We start from the raw sequence: 26,595 nt of genomic DNA on the forward strand, positions 1-26,595 counted from the left end.
AGAGTCTTAGGGAAGGAAGAGGTTCGTGGGAAGAGACCGTCCAGGATAAGAGGAATATTTATATACAGGAAAAATTTCATGGGGAGATATTAAAAAGAGGGAGATATTCATGGGGGAGGGATATTCCCAAGGGAGTGTGATATTAAGGGGGGGAGGGAATTCAGAGGAGGAAGATGAAGTGCTGGGCAGGACTTATTCATGGAGGGGGCAGGTACCTATGAAGGCAAGGTACCCAAAGAGGGAGGTGTCCATGGGGTGAAGGGAGAAATGCCCATGGGGGGAGGTGTCCAAGGGGGGAGGTAGTCCTAGGAGGGGGATGTCCATAGGAGGAATATTCGTCAAATGGGCTCACATCGCTGGGTACAACTATGCCATTGGGGTCCTTCACGAGGAAAATGTGTTTGCTGACCGGAAGCCGCACCATCCAATCTACTTTCCGCCCCAAGGGGTTATAAATGGTCACCTGGAACTGAGGTGGGAGAGTCAGAGTGGGTATAGGTCACAGCAGGCCTCTCCAAACCCAACCCCATGCACAGCAAGCCCCTGGATGATCCAAGCCCCCATGTGGTGTGCAGGTCTTGGTCCAGCCCCGCCTTTACTGGGCCCCAAGTGATCTGGCCCAGAGGAACCCTCCGAAACAATTTGGCTACCGGCCCGGCCCCATGGTTTTGCGGGCTCTGGGGCTCTTGTCCCAGCCGCAGAACCTGCCTCCGGGCCCCGCCCCCGACCAGTCCCCACAGGCCCGGGGCGCGTCTCACGATCTCCGCGGTCTGGCTGAGCGGACAGACGCTGATGTTGAGGCAGCGGCAGAACACAAACTCCTCCTTGGAGCCGCTGAGCCGCGCCAGCGCGTTGCTCAGGAGAACCTGGGGAGGAGCGTAATCGCACAGGTCCGCTCCGGGCGCCCACCCTTAGTCTCCTCGCCCCACCTCAGGCCCCGCCCCACGAGCCCTTCTAGACTCCACCCTACCGCCTTCGACCACGCCCCTTCCCATCTCCGCCCTTCTGCTCCAGGCGGGTCCCCTCGCACCTCACAGGGTCCCCAGCCTGCGGCTAGCTGGCGAGCATAGTCGTCTGCCACGTGCTGCCGGGAGGTACCACTGACTGCATCGTGGTGCTGGAGCACAGCCATCGCCTCATCTGCAGGCAGAGAGTGGTGAGCCGGGTGGGGTTTCTGTAGGACTCTGGTCCCCAACCCCAAGGAGATATGAAGGTCACATGAGGGGGCGGGCAGGGCTTTTAGGGGCTTTCAGAAGGTACTCAAGGAGGTGGCTGTGGTCTGGTGTCCAGAATGAGCCCCGCCCCATCCCCTCACCAACCGGACACCTACTGAGGGGTGCGCTGTCTCCAGAGCCATAAGGTCCTACGTTGGCCGCTGGACCCGCCAGCGCCTCCAGTTGGTTGCACACCTGGTGATCGGGGGCGGGGAGTTGATTGAGGCACCCGGCCTGTCGGGAATCCCGGGCCGCCTGCTTAAGCCCAGCGCCTGCACCCACCTGCAGGAAGTTATAGCTGAGACGCTCGTAGCGTTTGAGGGCTGGCCGGCTGGAAAAGAAGCCTGTCCAGAACTGGTGGGGGCCATCAGCGTAGGGGAAGAAGTCATCCTGTTTCGCCGACCTGCAGTGGCAGAGTCACTGAGGGCAGGGGCATGACCCACAGGGCATACCAATCCCCCAAGTTTCCCAGGCCCCCCAAATACCAGGTGAGGTTGGCCTTGTTCAGCTCCCAGAGGTAACAGGCCGGAGTGGAGTAGAGAACATTGACGTGGCTCCCATTGGCCTGCTGCTGGGGGAAGGTGTGTGTGTGTGAGCCCTCGGGAGTCTGTACCTTCCCAGGGGGCCCACAGGTGTGCAACACATACTCACACGCATACGCACATTCATTCATCTGATGGGTTCAGATTCTCTTAATACACATTTTGAGTGCAAACTAAAAACCAAGTGTGAAAATGTATTTGGCCGAAGTTAATATTACCAGTCTGGAAAGAATTTCGGGGATACAAGAATAAATCAGAAATTTTACTAAACTTTTTAAATAATTTCAATTTTATTATTAAAATCTTTCATGGAAAAACTAATGAATTCCCAACTGATAAGGCTGTTGATGGGAGTGTGTTGATAAGAGCATCATTCCTGCCCTATGGGTAGGACATATAGGGCAAGAATAATCATATCAGCACTGTCAGGTTATTGTCAAGTGACATGATTGTTATAATGAATGGAGGCTCACTTTCAACTGAGGGAGGTGGAGGGATAAGAAAGTGACCTCTTCCATAAGGAAAAGGTTATTTGTCCTGCTCATGTTGTGTCCCCAGCACCGGGTATACAGTAGGTGCTCATTAAACACTTTAGTGAATGTAGGGAAGACCGTGGGATGACATGCCTTTTATGTGCGTACACACGTCTACACACACAGTCATATACAGTTACGTACACAGACCCACACACACAGTGTATTCACTTAGCAGCCATTTGATTCTACAATATGCTCAAGATCAAAGACACAATCTAGAACTAGAGGCCAGCCTGCTCTCATGGAATTTCACAGCCAAGTATGGGACAGAGATTGAACAGATAAGTCAGTTGATTATAGTCAGCCTGGATGTGGCATGACAGGTATTTGTGAAGACTGGTTTGAGCACAGAGGAAAGAGCAAGAGCTCCTCCTGGGGTTTGGCAAAGCCTTCCTGAAGGAGGACACCCTGAAGCTGGTGTCTTAAAGGAGAAGCAGAACATTTTCAGCCCCAAATAAAAATAATAAACAACAACCATAATACTTATTATTTACCTGGCACTGTTCTAACTGATCTGTGTAAATGAATTCATTAAACCCTCATCAACAGCCCTATCCGCTGGGCCCCATCATGCCCACTTTCTGGATAAGAAAACTGAGGCACTGAATGCTTAATATTCCTCAAGGTCACAGAGCCACTAAGTGGCAGAGCCAGGATTTGAACTGAGAGACTCCCATTTATTTCCAGTCGAATGGAATGGGCAAAGGAGCCACCAGTGGAGGAGAAACACCAAGAGTGTGACATCCTGGCAGCCCAGGAACATGATATTTGCAGGAGGAAGTGATCAAGGTGTTCGAGGCTCCTCAGAGCCATGGGGAGGACTGAGAAATGTCTCCCTGGTGATTTTCTGAGAGCTGTTTTGATGAAACAGCAGTGCAGGGAGCAAATGGAAGGTGAGGACATAGAGACTGTGCTGGTAGACAATTCTGAGGACAGAAGTGATGAGAAAGGATGTCTTAGATGGGAGAGGGGAGACAAGGTTCTGTGCTGACGGGAGAGTGACTGCCTGCCCACACAGCCACAGGCCACACCAACACATCTGTGGCGGGCAGAATAATGGCCACCCAAAAATGTCCATGTCCTAATACCCAGAGCCTGTGACATGGCAAACAGGAATTAAAGTTGCAGATGGATTTAAAGTAGCTAGTCAGATGACCTTAAAATAAGACATTATTCTGGATTACCTGGATGAGTTCAATGTAATCACAAGGGTCTTTAAAAGTAGAAGAGGGATGTGGAAGAAGTGAAAGGAAGAGATGCGATGAAAACAGGGTCAGGCTTTGAGGATGAAGGAAGAGGCCATGAGCCGAGGAATGTGGCAGCCTCTAGAAGATGGACAAGGCAAGTAAACTTTCTCTTAGAGCTCCCAGAAGGAACGTAGCCCTGCCAACATCTTGATTTTAACCCAGTAAGACCCATGTTAGACTTCTGACCTATGGAACTATAATATAATCTATTTCTGTTGTTTTGAGCCGCTAAGTTTGTGGCAAGAGAATACTAAGATAGCACACATAGCTACTCATCTGACCCAAGGCCCGGAGACAGAAGCACGCACGTACACATGGGGTAGGCACACTCACCTGGGCATTGACCAGATGGATGAGCTTATCAAGGTTCTTGAACCACATGTTGGCATTCTCATACTGGAAGTCTGAGCCCATGGTCATTATGGTGTGGTTGGTGCGGTAGTACCCACTCTGCAGGCAGAATGGGGTATCCTCAGGCCATGGTGTCCTGGCTACCCCTGTGTACAGCTGTGTCTTGGTTATATGTGGTCAAGAGTGGGTACACAGTGGTGTGGGGGAGGGGTGTGGATGGGAGTATGTCCCTATGACATACTGAGAACATAGGGACAAGAATAAAAATAGCCAACCCCCCCCAAAAAAACAATAATTTTTAATTAAAAATAAATAGCAATAGCCACAAGTTATTGAGTAATTCTCTTGGGCCCGCCACACAGATGAGGGTACGAAGGCACTGTGCCATACTGTTTCATGATCGTGGTGGGCATGTGCAGTGGCAAAGGGGTCCACCTGCTTCCAATCAGCAATGCGCAAATCCTGGGGAGAGTGAAATATTACCTTCCTCTGAAGGTGTGAGGAGGTGTTAGGGAATGCCTGGGGTGTGGGAAGGGCCCTGTGCATTATGTACAGCAGTCTCCCAGGTTCTAGACGCTGGGGTTACCTGGACTGTGGCTAACTTCAGGAAGTAATCAACCAGTTCCTTGGCATTGTACTCGGGGCTCCGGGGGTCTTCCACGATAGGTTTGTCGACACACAACACATCCCAGCACAGATTCATCGGCGGGTTGTAAAGGTTGGGCAGCACACCTGCAGGCCACACCAGGCTCAGGGGGTGGTCCGGCACCCTAGACATGCCCTGGGGTCAAAGCCTGCCATGCTCCACCCGGGTCAGACTACAGAATGTTCAGAGGCCCAGTGCAAAGTGCAAATGCTGAGCCCTTGGTCGTAAGTTAGTAAGAATTTCAAGATGACAGGAGAGTGTAAAACCAACCCCGGGGCCCTTCTGAGCGCGGGGCCCTGTGTGACTGCACAGGTCACGTGCTCTTGGGGCTGGCCCTGCTCCCACCCACCACCCACCCCCTTACTGGTGAAGAGGTCAGCAGCGGGGGGCTTCAGGCTGGCACTGGCTCGCCACACCTGCTCCATCCTTAGCTGCTTCTTCCGAACCCACTTATCTTGATAATCCAGGCGCCCAAAGAAGAAGCCGTCAAAGCCCATCTGGGGGTGGTGTGGAGAGGAGAGGGATCAGAGGGCAGGACGTATAAATGCCCAGTACCCTCACCATCACCTGCAAGCCCCCTCAGCGTGGGAGGGGTGGGTCAGAGAACAGACAAAAAGTAGTAAACCAAGAAGGCATGCAAAGCATTTGGAAGATCGGGGAAGGGTCACAATGAACCACAGGAGAGCTGGGAGGGGATGGGTCCAACGCTAGAACCCACTTCCACCTTCCCCGCCTCAGAAAGGAGGCCCGACTCAAGATCTTCCCCCTTGAGCTGAGGATGGAAGGGGTCATGGCACAGGACAGGAAGCCGGTTGGAAAGCACAGCAATCCTCCACCTGCTACCCTCTTGGGGAGGAGCCAGAATCCTAGCAAACAGGGCGGGGTCAGGAGGGAGAGGAGAAGGAGCGAACTGGAGCGGGGCAGCCTTGGCTGAGGCAAAGCAGAGCCAGAGCAGAAAAGGAGTGGAATTCACAGTTCACTCCAGGGGCAGAGTCTCAAGAGGCCAGAGGGACAGGGGACCCGGCCTGGTCTGTGATCTTGCAGAGAAGGGTGGGGCTTGAGTAGCCGAGCGACGAATCAAACGAGTGAAGAGGATCTATGAGACGTCCGGTAAAGCACCTGCGCGAACAGCGAGGCCTGCTCCCGAGAATGGCCAAAGGGGTCGATGTGCCAGGCCACACGGGGGCGCCCGTCGTTGCCAAACGTATCTTCCAGGAAGCGCAGTCCGAGTGTCATCTGGTCTATGATTGCTCCGTAGTGGGTGGCCGCCTCGTCGTTCATGACCCAGCCACCGTTGGCAAACTCCAGGCGCCCTGTGCCAGGTGGGGCAAAGTCGGGGTAGATTGTCAGGGCCAGGAGTGGAGCCGGGATTGGCAATGTAGGGGATAAGGCCTGCCTGCATGCCCAGGCCTGGAAAGAGAAAAGAGGTCTCTCCCAAGCCAATATAGCCAGATATGGGACACAGGGCCCCTGTATGGCAGGCTTCCTAGAGGATCCACTGAAGGTGGGGCCTTGCAGGATGCATAGGAGTTCTCCAAATAAAGGGAAATTCCAGGCAGGTAGAGTCACATGCATGTACACGCTACACATAGCATGATAAAATCTCAGAAACCAGGATGGCAGAAACAGAAGCTAGGCTGGGCTTCCTCCTTTCACTTCCTCTAGGCAGCTCACCCTGGCGCACCAGGTTCCGCACAACTTCCTGTGTTGCATTGGTCTGTTGGTGCCACCAACGAGAGAAGAAGGCCATCTCTACATAGACGAAGCGGCGAGTGGGCTCTGCCAGCAGGGAAGAGATGACGGAATCTAGGATGTACTGCACACCCGCATGCTGGACATCATTGTCGACTGTGGGCACAGGAGTCAGGCAGTCAGGGACCAGCTAGCCAAGGAGGACATTCCTAGACACAGGAGCCCAGGCTGGGTATTGCCCCCACCTTAATATCCAGGACGCAGAAAGGATCTGAAGGGCTCAGAGGCATCATAGGAGTGTCCCAGGGGTCAGTCCCCACCCTCTACTCACTGCCATAAAAGTACTGGTCCACCGTCTTGAGCCAGCCCACGTCGTCATGTGTGTGTGCCACCAGATGCACGTTGAGCATGTCCGGCTTCACCGTGGGGCATGACTGCAAAGGACCCCAAATGCACACTCACACACCCTCTCACCCTAAGGTTAAGAGGCAGGCTGGGGTGGGATGTGGTGGGGCGGGGGAGCCCACGATAAGTCTTGATCTAGAGGTGAGTGACTCAGAGAGATGGGGCCAGGCCCTCCCAGGGAAGATACACATAGTTGTGCTCACAGATACAACTCCCTAGTGGCACAACTCCCCAGGGCAGCTCTCATTCACACGCTGGGAAAATGATAATAGTAGTAGCTAATGTTTACTAAGCATTTGTAAAGAGCAAGCAGCCAGCCACTTTGTGGGGTAGAAACAATATTATCGCCAGTTTTCTGATGAGAGCCCTGAGATCAGAGGGATGTAGTGACTGGCCAAAGTTCACATAGTTAAGACGTGGAGGAGCCAGGCTGGACCTCCAAGCAAGCTGACTCCAGAGTCCCAGCTTTCAACCAGCGCTCCCCCGCCTCCTCCACACACACACACGCCCAATCACACAGTTAAGTGCATGCAAAGTCCAGGCAAGCCAACCCACAGAAGCAGGGAGGCAGGTACAGGCAGCCTGGTTTTCAGACGCGCGCAGCCAGACCTTTCGCTGACACAAAACACGCATTCAGACCACGCTGTCATATTAGCAACCATTAACTAGGCACTCACAGAACAGACCTACGTCTCTGGACCCTACTCGGGGCTTCCCTTCAGCTCGTGGACGTTTCCGCTCGCGGGCCCCGCTCACCTCGTAACCCGCGGCCTGAGCGCCGGGCGCCGCCAGCAGCAAGAAAAGGAAGAAGAGAGGCGGGAGCGATGGCCGCAGTGCGCCGGAGCTTGTCCAGGGCCCCGCCGCGCCCTGGCCGCGGCCAGCGCGGACCCCCGAAGGCGGCGCGTCGGCATCCATGGCTCCGCCGCCGCCACCGCTGCCGCCACCACCGCCTCCAGCGGATTCCGGGCCCGGCTAAGGCGGGGCAAACGCCCCGCCCCTAGAACTAGGTCTGGCCAATGGGTGCTGGTGGGGGCGGGGCTAGGACGCAGCTTGGCGTGTCCAGGGCCTGAGGCCATAGCTCTGACTACCCCTGAGGGCACTGGCTGTGTTTCACCCTGGGGTGCTGGCTGGGCCAGAGGAGCTTTTAGCGTCTCGTTCCTACATATAGACTTAGAGTGCCTCTTTGTCCCTGTGGGTGCAGAGGCCTCAGTCGTCCCTACTGGTGCCTGGTTTGCCTAGAAGGTGGAATGTGAGCATGGGATCCTAGGGTGTCCCATTAATTTTCAGGACTAGGATCCTGGAAATTACCTTGTATCTAGCTTGGCTAGGAGCAGGGCCGATGGGGGGCCTGTTCTATCCAATGGGGATTGAAATGTTGGGTAAAGGAACTGCCCTTGGAGTACCGGGGATGGGAGCGTCCAGCCCAGTTAGGAGGGTTACTAGTGTTTGTACATGCAGACCTAGGGAAAAGCGGTGAGACTGAAAATCTACCTCCATAAGCAGAGGGCAGGGAATGACCTAAGAAAAAGGCTAGCCACTCTTGTCTGATAATTTATGGAACTTACACACAAGGTATGTCTTAAGTGGCCATAAGATGAAATGGATCCCTGCCCCCCTTGGCAGGTACCAAAGAATTATACAGGGTATAAAGTAGAGAAGACAGTCAGAGTTACTAGTACATGAATGCTACCAAGTATGGAAATTACTTCACACGCTTGGCCAGGTCAGGACAACAACCTGTTCCAAGAACCAGCCTGTAGTAGAAGGCAGGGGAAGGGTGCTGATTTATGTCAGAATGAACATCAAGTATGAACAGACAGTCTCTAAGGGGGTTTGCAGTCAGCAATCTTCCCTCTCTAGTCTGGGTCCAGCTCTCTGGTCCAGCAGCAGTTACATCAGGGAACAGTCTCTCCTCCACACCCTACACCTCATGACCAGCTCTTACAATCTCACATGCCCCACTCTTCCCTGAGGTGCCCTGAGTGGTGAGTGAAGGGCTTCAGTAGCAGGGAGGTAGCTCGCTTAGTTGTAAGTTAACCTCACTGGAGACACACTCCGCAGCAACAGTGCAGACACATGCAAGAAAAGAGTCAAAAGAAGCAGTCCAAGTATTAGTAACAACTTTTCCCACCATGCTTCCCCCCAGGACCTAGGTTAGTAGGTCACCTAGGCTTGGAGCCAGATTATTTAAGGCATTTACTTGAGTTTTCATATGTGTTAACAAAGAAGAAACATTAGTAGATTCATCCAGTATAAGAACACAACTTTCTGTGTGGATAGTGGCACAGGTTCCCCACCCACCACCATCCCTGTAACTGGATGCCGCAGGAACAGCAGAAGCCTAAGGTCAGAAAGACAAATATTTAGTAGAGACTTGAACTGGGAGATCTTCTTCTACAAGAATTACACCTGTCTGATCTTTAGCGGTTAATGTGGCCACAGTGTTTGGAACCTAGCCAGGCTGTGTAAACCATATATGTTGGCTGGGGGGAAGTGGTGTTCTCTGGCATAAGGAGGTGAATAAGGGGAGGATTATGCCAGACCAGGACCCCTACCTTCTCCCCTCTTTCAATGGTGCTTGTACCAGTCCACATATACCATGTCTCCATGGGGCCTGTGTTAGGATGACAGAGTTCTACCTGAAATCGGGCTCTTCCTCCTCACCCAGGGGCATGAAGTAACTAACATGAAAAACATTCCACTGCAGATTCCAGTAAATAGTTCTTGCTCCAGGGACAATACGGCCTAGTGCCCTCAGTCTCTTGGCCTGTTGGTCCATGGCAAGCATCAGGATTATTGCTGTGTCCTTTTGTTTCCCACACCTTTACCATACTGGGTGCCTCCGTATGAGTTCCCAGCCCGGTGTATAGAGCAATAGGCCCCACAAGTTGGTCATTTAAATGTACTAACAGTTGAAAAAGCACTTTTGTCCACCTGGCCAAAGTAGGTTTTCCAGTTAATAATTTTATCTGTTGTTTTAGGACATCATTTTTCCATCTTTGCAGGTTGCTGGGACTAATGCAGGGTTGGAAACAGGAGTATTTGGAGGGTCATTCAACAGGGCCTAATAGTTGCTGCATTTCTAGAGACAGAGGGCTATGTGACAGAGCACTCCTCTACTGTAGGTGGACATGCCATTTAGTCAGTGTAGGAGTCCAAGACTTTGCAGAGGCAGGTCGGTGGAATACGCCTATTCACCCCTTGATGGGAAGCGAATCTTTTTTAAGAGGCTCCACCTGCAGGAATATTGCATAAACTGCCAATCACTGCTGTTCTATCAGGGTATATCTGATTTCTGCATCCCCTGCTTCCCCACCTCCCCAACCCACCGTCCACAATTACGACCCAAATACAAGGGGCACTCTATCCGTTCGCTGTTTTTGCCATAGTGCTCAGCTCATACCGTCCAGGGTTACTGAAACATCTGATTCAAATGGCAACCCCACCTGGAAAATTCCAAGAGCTTTAATCTGTTTGACCAGGATTTTTGCTTTCTCAAAGGCAGTTTGTTGTTTGGCTCCTCAGTCCCATATATGTCGCTTCTTAACTAGATGATATAATGCGTGAAGGCATTATGCTAAATGGAATATAAATGTTTGCCAGTACCCCAAAATTCACATTTTAAAAGGCTATACTTCTTTCACATTTTTTGGTATGGGGTAGGTTTATACCTTGTCTATGACAGCCTCAGGGACAACGTGGGTCTTACATGACCATACAACTCCCAAGAACTTTACCACAGTGCCCAGACCCTGAATTTTCTGCAGATTCATTGCCCATCCTCTCTGTTGCAGGTGGTCCAGTGAAGCCTGCAAGGTTTTCTGCTGCAGAGGCAAATCTTCACAGGTTAACATTATGTTGTCCATAGAATGAGCCCATTTCACAGAGGTTAGGCAGGAAAACAGTGACAGGTCCCAACCCATCATCCCAAGTTACATGGTTGGGCCAGGTAAATAGCCTTGAGGGGGCACTTGAAAAGTATATATATATCTCAAGTGGGAAACACATTTTCTAACTGTTTCTTTGCCTTTGTAAGGGCATCAGCCTTGTGCAAAGGGAAAGCTTCAACTTTTCCAGAAAACACAGACACAAAAACAGGAACATATTGATAACTCAAACTAAGTGGCAGTTGAATGAAATCCAGCTTAAAAGCATTATGGTGCACAAAGGAATGCAAAAACCAAAAAATGAGACTTGCAAGGGAGCCTGGGACAGCCAAGCAGCCGTCTTGGCTTTCCCATAATCCTGACTGTTTATTTAATTTACAACCAATGTTTGCTCATCTTAATTTCCCTGATTGAGGAGCAGACCATTGCTTTGTGACAAGGACAACAGGATGGCAAAAGTGTGGCACTGAAGGGTCATTTTTGCAGAAGAAGAATAAACTTCATCCACATGTGCCACAATCTTTATTGTTTGCTTTGTTTTGTTTTGCTGCTGCCTTTTCATGAAAGTCAGCTAGGGCGTTTCAGATGTAGAATGCTTTTACATTTGAGAAGAGGCCATTTTCTTAAGTAATCAAAGACCTGATTAACACAACATAAAACACAGAAAATTATTTTGATAAAACATAAAATCTTTGCTTTCTAGGCAGAAAACGTTACAATATCTTATCAGAAGCAGACCCACAATTCAAGAAAAGTTTGCCCATTTAACAGGGAGAAAGAACTAATCTCTAATTTTGCATTGGCTTACTTTTGATATTTAAATTCACTTAATTAAAGCTCCACTAATCTTAGTCAGCTTGACTACACTTTAAAAACTTTTTTCCAAAGATTTTTGCAAACCGTCTACAGTTTTTGTTAGTTTCAACTAAAACCTTTTATTCTACTTAAATCTGTTAGTTCTTAACAATAATGTTTAAGTTACCCGCAAAAACTTTGAGACTTTAGACAAAATCAGCTAATATTATTTTTGCTGATAAATTTTTAAGCCTGGGTAAAATAAAGGTATCATATTTAATTCTGATAACTCTAAAAACATGTTTTAATTAAACCAACAAACTTAAACTAATTTTAATGTCAAATATTTTCCCAGATCATGTGATCTTGAAAAGCATTTGAGTTAGTTTCTGTATTTCCAAGAATTTTAGAGTACCCAATCCTTAATTTATAAAGCCCTTAATTCTTTCAAGCCAATTAAACATAGCTCTTTTACAAGTTAGCAATACCATCTGCAGGTAGAAAATACCACACCAATATAACACATACATAGATACACGTGAGCATGCAGATGCAAACAGAGACCTCGTGGCTTCCAAAAAACAGGTGGGATCTGTTCAAAGGACCTTTCCTTCCCCCTACCTTTATTAGCCAGTTTAAGGAACAAATGCTAAGAGAGTTATAGACATTCTAATACCTTTTTCTAGTTTTGTTTCTTCCTCTAATTTTCTAACCCTAGCTTCTGCTTCTAGCTGGGCATTTGTGGCCAGCCATACCACCCAAAGGGGTACCAGCCTGCAGATGTGGCCATAAATTTTCCTGCCTTGCTGCAGTGTTGTTCCTTAAACAAATGCATGACATCAGCCAGGGTTTTCCAGGCATCCCTTTACTCATGCAATAATCCGCATGAATCTAACATACAGGCCACCACTTCCCACATAGAGGTTGATGGCCAGCCCAGGATTTCCCCTTTCCCAAAGCCCATTTCTTCAGTCTCCTGGCTGGCTTGCCAATTGTTAGTACATGCAGACTCAGGGGAAAAACCCCAAGACTCAAATAAATCGACCTCCAGAAGAGTGGGGCAGGCAAAGACCTAAGAAAAAGGCTGGCCACTCTTGCTTGATAATTAATGGAGCTTGTATACAAGGTGTGTCTCAGGTGGCCACAAGATGAAATGCATCCCTGGCCCCCTTGGCTGGTACCAAAGAATTACACAGGGTAAAGCAGGGGGTACAGTCACGGTTACTAGCACACGAATGCTACCAAGTATGGAAATTACATGCTTGGCCAGGTCAGGACAACCTGTTCCAGGAACCAGCCTGTAGCAGGAGGCAGGGGAGGGGTGCTGATTTATGTCGAGTATGATCGGACAGTCTCTGAGAGGGTTTGCAATAAGCAACCTCTCCCTTCTAGCCTGGGTCCAGCTCTCAGGCCCTGCAGCAGTTACGTCATGAAACAGTCTCTCCTCCATAGTGGGGAGGGCTAAGTTTTTCATACCTTTCTCAGTCCTTGTCAGTCCATCTAGTTCACTAACTATCCCATTTCTTTGAAAAGAAAATCAAAGCCCAGATTCATCAGGTCAGCAGGGCCGTCTGCTGAGTTGCCAGAAAATGGGGTCACTGTCCTGTCTCCAGCAGCTGACTTAAAGCACAAGGCTTGTGAATAAGCAAGTGAACCACCAGAAGGCTCCAAACTGGGGCCCCACCCCAGGCCTGAGTAAGTGGAGGAACTGGAGCCATTCCCCCACTGGGAAAGCACCCACAATGTAAAGAAAGAGAAGTCTCAGAGAACAGCCAGAATGCAAAACTTTATTATTAACTGGTTTCAACAGGAAAATGAGTGGATACACCTAGAAACGTGGACAGCATCTCCCCCAGCAACAAGGAGGGTGGAGAAGGCAGGCAGGAGGGGTAGGCCTAGGTTACTCTCCTAGCTGCCCCAGAAGTGGGATCGCAGGGAAAGGGCCAGGTTCCTTCCACCGAGCTGTGAACCCTGTGACTACCTCACTCAGGGAAGCCCAGGACAGCAGCTGAGGGCAGAAGGCTGAGCAGCCAAAGACCAGGCCTGAGGGGAGGTGAATAGAGGGGTCCAGGATGTGACCCCTTTATGCTGACATCACCAGGGGGGAGTCATGGGCTGAGGGTTCTGCAGATACGACATCACCACAGCAGAGATGGACAGCCTGAGACAGGAGAGAGATGTCAGTCAGGATGAGTAGGCTTGGGTCCCCCCTCCCCTTACTCAAGAGTCCCTCCTTCTCTAGGCTCAGCCTCACATGAAGCTACTCATCATTTGCTTAGTGTCCTCAGAGCTCCGGGAGTTGGCAAAGCTGATGAAGGAGCAGTAGACAGCAACCCAAGCGCACCACTTCAGCTGGGGAAAGGTAGGTGGATGGGTGGGTTAGGTCACTGAAAGACAGGAGGCCTTCCCTGGCACCCAACCCACTGGTTTCAACGGGTGCATCTTGGATCTTGCCTCCCCCGCCCAGGAGTCCCTCAGTCCCATTCCCCCATAGCCTACTCCAGGTACAGAGTTTCCAGTCCTACTCCCAAGCCTATGCCTTTAACCCCACCAAGTCCCCTCAGGCCTAAAAAGACTAGTCTTTGACATATCACGCTAAGAACCCCACCCTTTCTCCACCAGTCCCCTCCAAATTGTTTTAGAGTCTGGCCCCACCCTCAGACCGACCTCCCACGTACCGAACTGACCCGAATCCCCAGCTTTACCCACGGTTCTGGTTTTCACTGTCCAGCGTCACATTAGCCCCGCCCAGCATTACATTAGCCCCGCCCCCTCATCCCCGCCCCGCTCCGTTCCCAATCCGCCCCCGGCCTCGCAGTCGGGCGGAGCCACGCAGATGGCAACTCAGCCCAGCCTACCTTGAGCATCAGGCCGCACATGCTGAAGATCATGCCGAGCAGATTCATGTAGTCTGGTGTCGGGTCGTCCAAGGCCGGATTACACTCGCTCGGCGGAGGCTTGTACCTGCGGGTGGCTCGAGGGTCAGGATAAGTGACGTCCCGCCTCCGGGATGAACAAGAGCTTCACTGAGCCCCGACCCACAACCCGAGCCCCGTTCCCATGACGCTAGGGTCCTCACCTCAGTACTTTGTTCGGCCTCCGTGGGTCCGACATACTGTTGGTGGACATAGCGACTCGGAGGTCGGGCCTCTTCCGCTGCTGGAGTGGCAGCTTCCGGCGTGGAAATGGAGGATGGTTTTTACAGTAACACCCGCAGCCCTCGCGCTTGTGTTCCTAGCGGCGGAGGCCAGGATTCCCCCAGATAGGGTACAGAGAATTAGAAGAAGCCAAAAATACTTCTTGGAAGCAGGGAATGGGGTAAGAAACCTGGAAGCTGAAAGAGGCAGCCTTCGGTATTCCCAATGTTATCTCCATAAGGCCGAAATTTCGAGCCTGAAAGTGGGAAACAGGAAGTAGACCACGGAGGGTAATAACAAGGTTACACCCAATCGTGTCAGGCGCGGAAATCTCGGTACAGACCCATATTATAAGGCAGCGAGGAAGGGATCCCAGAGCAATGGCTTTTCCTGAGCCAAAGCCGCGGGGCCCGGAGCTGCCGCAGAAACGGTTGAAGACGCTGGACTGTGGGCAGGGAGCTGTGCGAGCCGTGCGGTTTAATGGTGAGGGCCCTGATCTTCATATATGATCTTCCCGCCTCCTGAGGTGAGCAGCCCTGTAACCCCCGCCTGGTTTTCTCCAGTGGATGGCAATTACTGTCTGACTTGCGGCAGCGACAAGACCCTGAAGCTCTGGAACCCGCTGCGAGGGACGCTGCTGCGTACGTACAGCGGCCACGGCTACGAAGTGCTGGACGCGGCCGGGTGAGCTGGGGGCCCTGCCGGGATCGGGACATTGAGGCATCGGAGACCGACGTTGACCTTCCCTCCTCTGCCCTCTAGCTCCTTTGACAACAGCAGTCTCTGTTCCGGCGGCGGGGACAAGGCGGTGGTGCTGTGGGATGTGGCATCGGGGCAGGTCGTGCGTAAATTCCGGGGCCACGCAGGGGTGAGTACAAGCAAGAAGAGGCCTCATTAGAGCGTGGATGGCGGAGGGGACTCGCATTAGCGCGTAGGTGGTGACAAGGACTACACACCACCATTATAGCGCATGGCCTGGCATTCGCCAAGCCCCGTCCTTGCAGTTTCCCCAAAACCTTTCACCTCCCCTACCCCTAGCCTTAGTCCTCACTTTAACCTGCACTGGGAACCCTGCCTTTATCTCAGTCCTCCAAAGTCCAGCCTCCTCTGAGTGGCAGTTCCTGTTTCTCAGAAGGTGAACACGGTGCAGTTTAATGAAGAGGCCACAGTCATCCTGTCCGGTGAGTCTCAGGCTTAGGTAAGGGGGCTCAGGGTGCTGCTGCTACCCCCCAAACCTGACCTCACCTTCATGCTGGCCTCACAGGCTCTATCGATTCCAGTATCCGCTGCTGGGACTGCCGCTCTCGGAGGTCTGAGCCAGTGCAGAAGCTGGATGAAGCCAAGGATGGTGTTTCCAGTGTGAAGGTGTCAGACCATGAGGTCCTGGCAGGGTGAGTGAAGCCACAACCTGGCTCCTCCCCAGGTGACACTGGGGATCATAGTAGCTGCCTCTGTGCTTGAAGTCTACTCTTTGCACCATGGCTCCCAAGGCCCTGCACAGTCTGGTCCCTACAGTCTGGTCCCTGCTGACCTCTCAGCTTTTATTCATTCTCAGCCTCATTTCAGGTCAATATGCCAAGCGTGCTTCCACCCCAGGATCTTTGCAATTGCTCTTCCTCCATCTGGACTTCTATTACTTATTCCAAGTGTATTTGAGCACCCCCTGCAGGCCTCTTTTTTATCAAGGAACATACAGCAGTGAATAAGACAAGGAAATAAGGACAAATCCCTGCCCACGTAGGGCTGATGTTCTAGCTGCAATAGACAATTTTTAAAATTTCACGAGCAGGGCTGCCTGTGTTGCCACAACCCAAGGAAGTGCCATTCCCACTGTGGAGGCAGTTTGGGCTGCCCAGCCTATTGATTGGCCGTTCCCACACATCCCCCTTTGGACTCCACAAGGTCGGCTCTTTCTCATCCTTCAAGTCCTAGTTCAGATGTCACCTCCTCAAGGAGGCCTTCCTAGATTACACTCAATCAAAAAGGTTTCACGGTGGCAGGAATTTCTCCTGGCTTGGTCACAGTTATGTCTCAAGCCCTCCTCCCCCACTACAGCGGTCTGGCTCAGAGAGGATGTTCAGTACATACCAGAAACAGATGGAGTGGGTCCTGATAGGCCCTGGGGTCTGAGTCTCAAAGCCAGCACCTCAGAATTCCACTCATGACTTCATTTCAATGTATGTTTTCCATAAGTGGTCCTGAGAGAGATTATGACAGGGATACATAAGAAGGGCAGGCCTAGCCTTTGCCCTCAGGGCTCTGGCCAGGTGGGAGGACACAGGGACATCAGGATTACATGGGCCATGGACCTGCTAGCCCCAGTTGAAGCTTCAGCTGAATCCACCCTCTCTTGCAGCTCTGTGGACGGCCGGGTTAGGCGCTATGACCTGAGGATGGGGCAGCTGTTCTCAGACTACGTGGGCAGTGAGTGTGGCCGGGGTGTGTGACATGCCACAGAGGTGGGGACAGCACAGGGGGCCCCAGCCTCACTGGCCTGCCCACCCTGTCCATTCCCCTAGGCCCCATCACCTGCACCTGCTTCAGCCGGGATGGGCAGTGCACCCTGGTATCCAGCCTGGACTCCACATTGCGGCTTCTAGACAAGGACACGGGGGAGCTGCTGGGAGAGTGAGTCCTCAGGGTCATGGGGCCCATCCCACCTCTGCCCCTCATAAGGCCCAAGCCCCACTGATCCCAACCCCCCACCCCCAGGTATACAGGCCATAAGAACCAGGAGTACAAGCTGGACTGCTGCCTGAGCGAGCGTGACACACACGTGGTCAGCTGCTCCGAAGATGGGAAGGTGTTCTTCTGGGACCTGGTAGAGGTGAGTCTCCCTACCCCCATGCCATACCAGGGCACCTGTCCTGTCCCCACTTTGTCTTTACCACAGTCATTCTCAGACCTGAAAAAAGGAGTGCTATTAGAACCGGGGGCTGGAAGGAGGAGTAAAAGGACAGGAAGGGCATTCCTAGTAAAGGGAACAGTATGTGCTAAGGCTTGGAGGTGTGGCACACATTGGTTAGAAAATAGAATTTTGGGATGGCAGTGGCAGCAGCAGGATCCAGGTCAGGCAGGGCCACCAACGCCAGGCTGAGCCACTGGGACTGACCCTGGGAGAGGGGAGAACAGATGGCAACATATGACCCCAGGGGAGATGAAGCTGTAGTTGTTCAGAAAACCTGATCTACCTGCAAGCATCCCTGTGGTTTCCAGCCCCAAGCCCTGTAAGCCCCATCCTGACGTGTCCCAGCCTGGTGGGAGCACTGGGCAGGGAACAGACTGGCTGGGCTTAGTGCGGTCAGGGCTGGGGAGCCTTAGGGAAGGAGACATAGGCGCTAAGGTGTGGCTAGAGGAAATAAGCCTCCTAAGAGGATGGAGGGAACTGAGGGACTCTGGGGACTTGAGGGCCTAGTTCTCACTAGAACTAAGAAAGCACCAATGTTCTACCTACTTCTTGAGGGTCTGGTAGATGAGAAGTCACACCCTGCAGAGGAGGGCACATGAGGGACATTTCGAGGTGGAAAGAGGAACCGTGGCTTGCTTGAGCAACTGTGTATGTGGAGCTGTGTCTGCGGGGTAATGAAGAAAGTGCAAGTTTTAACAATGAGGCTGCCAGATGCGGAAAACCAGATATAATGGGCTTAGAGCAGGGTGGTGGCCATGAAGGTGGATAGAATGGGTGGGCTCTAGACATGGTCTAAAAGCATAGCCAAGAGGATTTACTACTAAAGGGATGTGAGATGTGAAAGACTCCCAACGGTTTGGCCTGAGCACCTGGAATGATGGAGCCACTGAGAGGCTCAGTTTTAGGCAGACTAGGTTTGCAGTGTCTGGAAAGCCATTAGAGGCAGGTGGCTGAAGGTCAGGGGAAGAAGGCTCACTGATAACTGCTCCCCACCCCCTTGCTCCACAGGGTGCCCTGGCACTGGCCCTGCCTGTGGGGTCCAGTGTGGTGCAGTCACTGGCCTACCACCCTACGGAGCCCTGCCTGCTGACTGCCATGGGGGGCAGCATCCAGTGCTGGCGGGAAGAGGCCTATGAGGCTGAGGGTGGCACAGGCTGAAGCCAGGGGACCCACCACCACCAAGGACACAGATGCAGACTCAAGACAGCTGAGACCATTTATTATAGACATGCTGCTGACGGAGAAGTAGGGGAGGGGCTGGGTCTGCAAACTAATAAATAGAGGAACCTCCTTGGGTCCATAGTCATTCAGTCCTCATTCTTCTCAGGCGTGAAGGCATCTACCTTCTGGGCAAAGGTTTCAGCCACAAGGAGGGGGAAGACCAGGGAGGCATCAGCATAGACCTGTGGATGGGACCCTGGTGACCATTGGACCCATGGCTGCAGCCTGGGAGACCCTGTGCCCAAGCCAGCTGGCCAACTCTCACCTTGACAGGCTGTGCATCCACCCGGATCTTTCCCCAAGAGACAGCTTCGTCTGGCCGAGCACCAGAGTCTGAGCCATCAAACTCTTGGGCTGTGTTGATGTAGACAGCATAGTCAGCCCCATTTCGCTGTGGGGAGGGGCAGGGCAGGCGGTCAGCCAATCACAGGAGACAGAAACACACAAAGAGGTAGGGCACTGCAGCCAAAGAGGCTGAGCCATGTGTCTTGGATGAAGGAAGGGCCCCAAGTCAATGCCTAGGCACAGTGAGAGGTTATAGGGTTGCCAGGCAGACTACGGGCAGTACTGCCCAAGACCCACCTCCTAGGAAACAACAACCCTCTCACATCTGCTCAGCAGAAGCTGCCCCCAACTCTATCTTCAGAAGATCTCTGAACCCAACCACCTCTCCCCTGCCTTGGTCTCCACCCTGGTCCTAGCCCCATTTGTTTCCCCGACAATAGCCAGAGGGCGCTGGTGAGCACCTGAGTCCCAAGACTTCAAGGCTCTGCAAGTCCTGCCTGTCATCTCACTGCCTCACCTTTTCACATGCTTCCTAAGCTGATCCTTGACTTATTTCAGACATCACAAAGCCTTTGCCCTGGTTGCTCCCTTTGCTGGGAACTCTTTTCTGAGGCAACCACATGGCTCATGGGAGGCACCTACCAAAAACCTGCTCACAGGTCACACTTCCCAGAAAGACTTCTTTTTTGAACAGTGCCCCTTTTTCTTGCCATCCTATCACCCCTCATTTTTCTCCATGGCAGTGATCTTGATGTCTGTCTCTCCTACCAAAACATCAGGTGCAGGAAGGCAGGGATCCTGGGCTGTGTCCCAGTATATGGCATAGGCCTAGCACACAGATATCTCTACATAGCAGGCCCAAGTGTCACCTTCACACCAAGGACTAGGTGCTCCATCCCCACTCACCATGAGGTTGGCATTGGCGATGTGGTGCTTGACCACGCCCCCGCCCAGGATGATCATTCCAGAGTGCTTGGCGAAGATGGCCTGGGTATTGATGAGCCTCAGGTCTGGAGAAGAGCGCTGTGGTCAGGCCCTGGACCCAGCCAGCTCTCCGACCCCACTCCTCTGTGGCCCCAGTGCCTCACCCTCCACGATGTCCAGCACCAGGCCTGGGTTCTTGTAGGAATGGAAGAAGATCATGTCGCCCAGTGAGCCATCTGTGAGTGCTGGGCTCAACACGGGTATGTGGTTCTGGGGGAGGGCAGGATAGAACAGCAGTGGGAGTCAGAGCCCAGTGGGGTCAGCCTGGTCCCCATTCCGGTGGCATTCCCTCTTTGCCTGATTCTGGACAGGGTGCTTAACTTTTCTAGGCCTCAGCTTCCTCAATGGTAAAATGATGGTAACAATAGTACCTCCCCCACAGAGGAGGTGTGTGTGAGAAACCTCACACAAAATGTACCGTGCTTGGCACATAATGGTAGCTCTTGTTATTTTTCCAATGCTGGACCTCATAGGCTCTGAGGAGCAGGGGACCTTACCCCAGGCCCCAGGGAGTTACTAAGCATTTCCCCATCTGCTCCCAGGTGGTCTAGGAATAGAGCCAGGATATCAAGACCACACTCAATAGCTGTGTGAGCTCAAAGTGCCTAACTTCTCTGTGTCTGAACTTCCTCATTTAAGACTGCAGATGATGAGAACAGCACCAAGTTAACACAGGCCAAGGCCTGGCATCTTTGCCCCCACCCAGCCCCTCACCTTCTGGGCCCAGTAATACACTGACTCTGGGTTGTTGATCTCCTTGCCAAGCCGGGCGATCATCTTGGAAGGTGTCCACTTCATGCCCTAGGAGGGGACATGAGCTTCAGCCAGCAGTGCTTCCCCTGATTCCCACCACGCTGGCCCCCCAGATTATTCTAGCCCCACCTCTGAGTTCTGCTCCAGCACCATCTGGTCCAGGATGGGCATCAGCCAGTCCTCAAACTTGCAGTAATTGTCATTGGGCACCAGCAAGTTCCCAATTCTGGGGACGGGAGGCAGGTGGGCATCAGGCCCCAGAACCCTCAGCCCAGCTCCCCTGCCCAGCACCATTCAGGGCCCACCTGTTGATCCCGTTCTCACGTAGGTCCTTTCCCCTGAGGCTGAACTCGCCCAGGTATGTGGGCGCCAGGCACTTGATGAGATCCTCTTCCACGCCTCCAGCTGTAGTCACCAAAACATCCACCTGAAGCCACAAGGCAGTGAGGTTGGTCCAGAAAGGGAGGCCTTGCCATCATCCCAGGCAGGACTCCTAACTTCCAGACTCCATCCAGTAAGGAAGCTCTGCTGCAAAACAAAACTCGATCCTGTCCCCCTGCTTAAAATTAACTCATATCTCCCTATCTCACGAAAATGACCAATAATCTTACTGCCCATTGGGACCTAGAGAGGCCAAGGGCAGTCCCACCGGCTCCCCACCATGTTGTGCTGAACGAGGTAACGGATGGTCTCACGGATGCCTGAACTGATGAGGTTGGACGTATAGCCCAGGAAAATGGTACAGCCAGTGAGTGGGCGGCGGCTCTGGGTCAGGTCTGCGTGCTGGTCTTCATCCTGCGGCAGAGGCTCCAGCTTCTTCTCTATCTACGCATAACAGCGGGATCGAGTTAATCTCTGGACCCAAACTACAGTCTAAGGAGGAATCCACTGGTTTTCAGAATCAGACTCCGCCCCCAGGCCCTGCCCACTCTACCTAGAACCAGGGAACGGAAGCCCTTTGTGCAGCCTCCGCCCCTTTTACAGCCTGGCTCTCAGGGCCCACACGCTTTGCCCGCCTCGGGGAATCAGAGAGCATCTCCTTAGCAGAACCCAGCCCTCTTCCCCGCTGGGTAGGGGAAATCCAAGGCTCCGCTCTTACTTAGACTCCTCTTCCAATTCTGAAACGGCGCGGTCCTGCCCCAGGCCCTGCCGCTTCAAGAACACTCACTGATAGCCTATTGCCCGCCCCTTCTAGATATTAGAATACCATTGTTGGAAAGCAACGAACATCACAGAGAAACTCCCACCCCAGGTAGGTCCCGCCTCTTTCCAACTATTGGGCCGCCCTAACCAAAACCACGCCTCCTTCACAGGGAAGCCCCGCCCCTTCCAAGTACAGTGCTGCAGTGGTGCTATTATAGGCCGCGCCCCCTCAACCCAGGAAGTCCCGCCCCCGGTCTCACCATGGCGTTGACTTGCTGCACTGCGCGCCCGAAGTTGGTGGCTTGGAAACCAGTGGTGCCAAAGGCTTCCAGCAGCGCGCGGTAGTCCACGCCGCGGTTGAAGTCGTAGCCCCGAACCTGGGCGCTCTCGGACGGCAGCGCCGAGCTGTGCTTCAGCACAGCGGCCAGCGCTGCCGCGGGCGCCTCCCCCTTCGGGGGATCGTTCATGCTCCTGCGGCCGCGCTCTCAGATGAGAGCAGCCCCAGGCCAGACCTCTGATGGCCTCGAAACGCGCTAAGTCGTGACACACGCTTCCCTACGAGGGCGCAGGAAACGGCTCGGGTGAAACTGGGAAAACGCCCGGAAGTTGTTGAGTCACATGACCCTTTTCGATTCCTGTAGTCTAGGACGCGGCCTGTTCCGTAATACGGAAGCCGCATGGAGCCGTTACTCTCTGTTTCGCGTGTTCTCTGCCTACTTTTACTGCCGCCTGCTGGAGGCTCCCCGCGTTGCGGGGCATTTGTCCATTCGTTTCTTCTGTCCCTTGCGGAGAGAATGGCTTCTTAGACGTCGTCCTTGGACAGAATTCCAGTCATCAGAAACTGTCAAACAGTTTCTGCCACTGAGCATCTCTCATCAAATAGGATATTAATCCCTGTTCGTGCCTCGCAAGTCTCCAGAGCCTCCACATGCTACAAAATCCTTTGGTCCTCCCCTGGCGGCCACAACTATCACCTCTTTTGGGAAGCCTCCCCTGACCTTCCTCTTGGTAAGGGACCTCCTCTGGGAGTCAGGGCTGACATCTCTTTGCCTCCAGCAAGATTTCGAGACGCTCAAGGGTAGACACTTAGGAGGGACTCATTGGTCCTCCTAACCATGCAGAGAGTCTGGTCCTGAAGGGGACACCTTTAATCATTCACTCTACATATATGGAGTCTATACTGTACTATACGTTGGCCTCTGTGCTCGGTGCACATTCAGTGGTGAACAAGCTGCGGACCCTTCCCTCATGGAGCCCACAGTTTGGGGAGGTAGAAAGTTAACAGCACTAAGTGCTATTCGGGATTTCAACAGGATGATACAAGAGTCTTTGGTGTGGGATTGGTTGGAGGGGTTGGTGGCCTTAGTTGGAGGGACAGATGGTTGAGGACAGACACCAAGGAGGTGACATTTGAGCCAAAACTAGAAGGCCAAGAAAGGCCCCATATGTGAACTTATGGGAGAAGCCATTCCCCCACCACCCCCCATTGGGAGCAAGAACAGCCAGTGCAAAGGCCCTGAGGCTGAAAATGAGCCTCCTTAATTGGAGAAACAGAACATCCTCCATGACATTCTTGACATTCCCTGCTTGGATCTGAAACTCACCTCAGCTTTCTTTCCACCTAACCCTGATCTTGCCACAGTCTTCATATCTCAGCAAAAAAACCAGGCTCACATCTACCAGGCTCAAAACTGCGGAGTTGAGCTTAATGTCTCTTCTCTCACACTCCACATTCACCCCCCCAGCACATCAGCCAAATTCCATCTGCAAAATAGTTCCCAAATGAGTCAGTATTTGTATCTAGGTGCTTGTCGTTATCCCCATGGCCTCCACACTGCCCTCCCTCCCCACCATTCCATCTCCAAGCTGTGGCCAGAGAGCTCGTTAAACAGAAATCAGATGTATCGTTCCTCATTAAAACCTTCTAACAATGGTAGCTTTCCCTTAGGATTAGGGTCCAGGCTCTTCACAATGGCCTGCGAGGGTGCATGCTGACTTCCCTACCCTCATCTCCCACCACTTGCCCTCGCTCACTCCTCTCCAGCTATACCAATCCCTCTCGCTGTTCTAGAACTCCCTAAGCTCTTTCCTTACCGAGGGATGATGCACCTGCTGCTCTTTCTGCCTGGAACATCCCCTTTCCCAGCTCCTTCTCTTCTGACCCTCAGTTCAAGATGTTACCTCCTCCAGGAGGACTGTCCTGACCACCCACTCTTGCCCTTACCTTGCTTTTCTTGTCTTTCACAGCACTTAAGACATTTTGTTTGCCGTTCTCTGTCTCTGAACTAGAATGGCAGCTCGATGAGGATTGCAAGGACCTTGTCAGCTTACAATCCTTTATTTTTTTATTTTTTATGCCTACAGCACCTGGTCTTCCTAGGTGGTCTCCCATCCAAGTACTAACCAGGCCTGACCCTACTTAGCTTCTGAGATTGGAGGGGATCAGGCATGTTCAGGGTAGCATGGCCATAGACTCATGCTGATCCTCTTACTCTTCACAGTGCTGAACACATATTGAGATCTTTGCAAAGATGCTGAATGAATCAATGAATGAACACACATAAAGGCATCAGCATGATCCATGAGGAATGAAGGAGGGAGAGATCGAATGAATTCAGCTTGGGCAGAAGGTGCCAGACCAGGCAGAACCCTGGGCTGTGGTAAGGAGGCTGAGAAACCATTGGAGAGTTTTAGAAAGGAAGTGAGAGACTACACATAAAATTCACCATCTTAACCATTTTTAAGTACACAGTTCGGTGTCATTAAACACATTCACGTTGTTGTGCAGCCATCACCACCATCATCTGCAGAACTTGTTCATCTTCCCAGACTGAAACCCTGTCTCCATTAAACACCAACTCCCCATTCCCCTCCCCCAGCCCCTGGCACCCACCATTTACTTTCCATCTCTATGAATCTGAGTACTGTAGGGACCTCATATAAGTAGAGTCACACAATATTTGTCCTTTTGTGACTGGCTTATTTCACTCAGCATAATGTCCTCAAGTGTCATCCATGCTTTTTTTTTTAATTTATTTTTTAGCAGGTCACACTGGCTGCTTTGAGAATAGGGGCATAGGGAAGGGGGGCAGGAGAGACCAGGGTGGAGGCCACTGGACTTCTCTAAGTGAGCAAAGATGGGGGTGGGACCCATGTGGGGTGGAGAGAAGTGACCAGATTGAGAACCTAATCTGAAGGTCGATTAGCTGGCTCTTGAGAAAGGATTAAATGTGGGGATACTGGAAGAGAGGAATGAAGGAGTTTGAGATTTGGGCCAGGACAGTCGGGTGGATGGTGGTGAATGTGGGACAAAAGATCTGAGGGGAAGATGATCCAGAGTCCAGCTTTGGCCAAGTTAGGTGAGAGAAACCAGTGAGGGGGGTGAGATGGATCAAGGGGGTTGGAGGGTCCTCGGGTGGGTCTGGGGTCAGGGAAGTGGCTGGGGTGGGGCAGCGTAAGTGAGTCAACTGAGTCATCCATGGAATGGACCCCCAGGCAGTGAGTATAGGAGGAGGAGCAGGACTGCACCTGAGCTTGGGACACTTTGCACGTTGGGGTGGGCAGCAGCTGGCAATTGAGGGTGTTGGGCCAGTTAGCAGGGGATCAAGCAGGTCAGATAGAGGCCAGGGCCCCACATGTGTCCCCTGCCAAGGTGACACATGACCACGGGGCAGCTGCTGGGCCTCCTAGGGCAGGGAACCCCTTGGCTGAGGCAGCTGCTGCTGCTGTGACATTTCACTCTGTGAGTGTCCTGGCTTCAAAGTCTCTGCAGGGATGGGGGCGGGAAAGGAGAGGACTGGAGAGGCCAGGTGGGTGGGAGAGGGAGGAAGAGCAGGGCTGCAGGAGGACTGAGCAGGCAAGAGTCAGCCAGGGTCCTCCGCTGAGGTACGTGGTCCTGATGAGTGGGGAGCAGCCACTCCCATCCCATCATCTCCTGGAGGAACGTGGGAGGAGGTGCAGGGACCCTCAGAGGGCCCTAGGACTCCTGGTCTGGGGTTCAACATGCTTCTACAGCCCTGCTCACCCTCCCCTAGATGTCTGGCAAAATGGCCATTGGCAGCGACATCGGGCAGGCCCGCCGTGCTGTGGAGCAGCTGCGGATGGAGGCCGGCATTGACCGTGTGAAGGTGAGGTCAGGGTCAGGTGGGCATGTCTGGGTGAAGGGGCAGAGGGACAGCTGGGGTCTGGCTGACCCAGGTGGCTTATAGGTGTCCAAGGCGGCTGCCGACCTGCTGCAATTCTGCATGGAGCAGGCCAAGAGCGACCCCTTCCTGGTGGGCATCCCTGCTGCCACCAACCCCTTCAAGGAGAAGAAGCCTTGCACCATCCTATGACACTGAACCTGACAACCCATCAATAAACATGAAGTGAATGCTCCTCAGAGCTTGGTGGGCTGCAATGGGGGGCAAAGTGGGGCTGTGGGATGGCAGGGGCACCTGACCCAACCTTCCTCCCCCACCCACTCCAGGGTCACGGCCACAGGGACACACACACCCTGGACTCTGCATAGAAGAGCACGCACCTTTCCCACCCCTCCTTGCCCTGCACCGATGGGCCAGCCTTAGCAGATTCTCTCTTCCTCTGCATAAACACATCCAGGCAGAGTCCCTAGCTACATGCCAATTCATGTTATGCACACACTCATCACCCATGTCCACACATCACACACACACAGATGCCATCATATAGACAGGTCCCCACATCCTCCAGAAGCTCCCTTTTCCTCTCACACATGTATGCTCATAGGCACTCAGATAGGCACAGATGGGGTCTGGGATTATGGAAACAACACAAACAACCAGCCCTCCTCCCCAGGGACACACAGACACACATGATCCCAGGAATGCAC

At 52.6% G+C, this 26,595-nt stretch overlaps 5 protein-coding genes and 1 pseudogene across 14 annotated transcripts in view; 2 read left to right on the forward strand and 4 right to left on the reverse strand.

The window, feature by feature from the left end:
* The window catches only part of MAN2B1 (mannosidase alpha class 2B member 1), a 13,504-nt gene extending 5,895 nt beyond the window's left edge, over window positions 1-7,609 (reverse strand). Inside the window, exons 1-13 of one of the 2 annotated variants that reach the window (XM_006918722.3) lie at window positions 7,390-7,609; window positions 6,560-6,662; window positions 6,211-6,384; window positions 5,656-5,849; window positions 4,901-5,033; window positions 4,477-4,622; window positions 3,873-3,989; window positions 1,700-1,782; window positions 1,497-1,617; window positions 1,331-1,409; window positions 1,031-1,140; window positions 759-866; window positions 353-469 (exon numbers count right to left, since the gene is read on the reverse strand). In XM_006918722.3, coding sequence (XP_006918784.1) covers window positions 353-469; window positions 759-866; window positions 1,031-1,140; window positions 1,331-1,409; window positions 1,497-1,617; window positions 1,700-1,782; window positions 3,873-3,989; window positions 4,477-4,622; window positions 4,901-5,033; window positions 5,656-5,849; window positions 6,211-6,384; window positions 6,560-6,662; window positions 7,390-7,548 — 1,644 coding nt within the window. In that variant the 5' untranslated portion in view covers window positions 7,549-7,609. Of the gene's footprint in view, window positions 1-352; window positions 470-758; window positions 867-1,030; window positions 1,141-1,330; window positions 1,410-1,496; window positions 1,618-1,699; window positions 1,786-3,872; window positions 3,990-4,476; window positions 4,623-4,900; window positions 5,034-5,655; window positions 5,850-6,210; window positions 6,385-6,559; window positions 6,663-7,389 lie in introns of both variants that reach the window. The other variant, XM_006918721.3, reaches the window with a different exon arrangement.
* Window positions 7,610-13,082: 5,473 nt separating this feature from the next.
* Window positions 13,083-14,597, reverse strand: WDR83OS (WD repeat domain 83 opposite strand). 2 transcript variants are annotated; one of them, XM_025051628.1, is made up of 4 exons: window positions 14,395-14,597; window positions 14,174-14,279; window positions 13,584-13,667; window positions 13,083-13,476 (listed from the first exon to the last, which is right to left on the reverse strand). In XM_025051628.1, the coding sequence occupies exons 1-4, from the start codon at window positions 14,442-14,444 to the stop codon at window positions 13,399-13,401; spliced, it is 318 nt and encodes a 105-aa protein (XP_024907396.1). In that variant the 5' UTR covers window positions 14,445-14,597; the 3' UTR covers window positions 13,083-13,398. The 2 variants fall into 2 exon arrangements, with proteins under 2 accessions (XP_024907396.1, XP_006918787.1); XM_006918725.3 differs by having other exon boundaries at window positions 13,570-13,667; window positions 14,395-14,584.
* A 42-nt stretch (window positions 14,598-14,639) lies between these two features.
* On the forward strand, window positions 14,640-18,662 carry WDR83 (WD repeat domain 83). Its single transcript, XM_006918724.3, has 9 exons — window positions 14,640-14,935; window positions 15,016-15,136; window positions 15,215-15,320; window positions 15,585-15,633; window positions 15,717-15,843; window positions 16,809-16,876; window positions 16,972-17,080; window positions 17,165-17,279; window positions 18,369-18,662. The coding sequence occupies exons 1-9, from the start codon at window positions 14,833-14,835 to the stop codon at window positions 18,516-18,518; spliced, it is 948 nt and encodes a 315-aa protein (XP_006918786.1). The 5' UTR covers window positions 14,640-14,832; the 3' UTR covers window positions 18,519-18,662.
* On the reverse strand, window positions 17,227-22,352 carry DHPS (deoxyhypusine synthase). Of its 7 annotated transcripts, XR_001517529.2 has the most exons (11): window positions 22,007-22,352; window positions 21,264-21,428; window positions 20,909-21,030; window positions 20,733-20,829; window positions 20,565-20,651; window positions 19,955-20,060; window positions 19,773-19,876; window positions 18,847-18,972; window positions 18,648-18,763; window positions 17,907-18,024; window positions 17,227-17,357 (listed from the first exon to the last, which is right to left on the reverse strand). XR_001517529.2 is itself a non-coding variant. In XM_025051627.1 (10 exons), the coding sequence occupies exons 1-9, from the start codon at window positions 22,211-22,213 to the stop codon at window positions 18,668-18,670; spliced, it is 1,053 nt and encodes a 350-aa protein (XP_024907395.1). In that variant the 5' UTR covers window positions 22,214-22,352; the 3' UTR covers window positions 17,364-18,024; window positions 18,648-18,667. The 7 variants fall into 7 exon arrangements, 5 of the variants coding, with proteins under 5 accessions (XP_024907395.1, XP_015450248.1, XP_015450249.1 ...); XR_003048409.1 differs by lacking the exon at window positions 17,227-17,357 and having other exon boundaries at window positions 17,364-18,024; window positions 18,648-18,777; XM_025051627.1 differs by lacking the exon at window positions 17,227-17,357 and having other exon boundaries at window positions 17,364-18,024; window positions 18,648-18,706.
* Window positions 22,353-22,480: 128 nt separating this feature from the next.
* On the forward strand, window positions 22,481-26,580 carry GNG14 (G protein subunit gamma 14). Of its 2 annotated transcripts, XM_025051629.1 has the most exons (4): window positions 22,481-22,754; window positions 24,248-24,406; window positions 25,781-25,873; window positions 25,955-26,580. In XM_025051629.1, the coding sequence occupies exons 3-4, from the start codon at window positions 25,781-25,783 to the stop codon at window positions 26,078-26,080; spliced, it is 219 nt and encodes a 72-aa protein (XP_024907397.1). In that variant the 5' UTR covers window positions 22,481-22,754; window positions 24,248-24,406; the 3' UTR covers window positions 26,081-26,580. The 2 variants fall into 2 exon arrangements, with proteins under 2 accessions (XP_024907397.1, XP_006918788.1); XM_006918726.3 differs by lacking the exon at window positions 24,248-24,406.
* On the reverse strand, window positions 24,102-24,220 carry LOC112485385 (annotated as a pseudogene).
* Window positions 26,581-26,595: the final 15 nt, after the last annotated feature.

Source organism: Pteropus alecto, unplaced genomic scaffold, assembly GCF_000325575.1.
Source record: "Pteropus alecto unplaced genomic scaffold, ASM32557v1 scaffold388, whole genome shotgun sequence".
In the NCBI taxonomy this organism is placed as follows: Eukaryota; Metazoa; Chordata; class Mammalia; order Chiroptera; family Pteropodidae; genus Pteropus; species Pteropus alecto.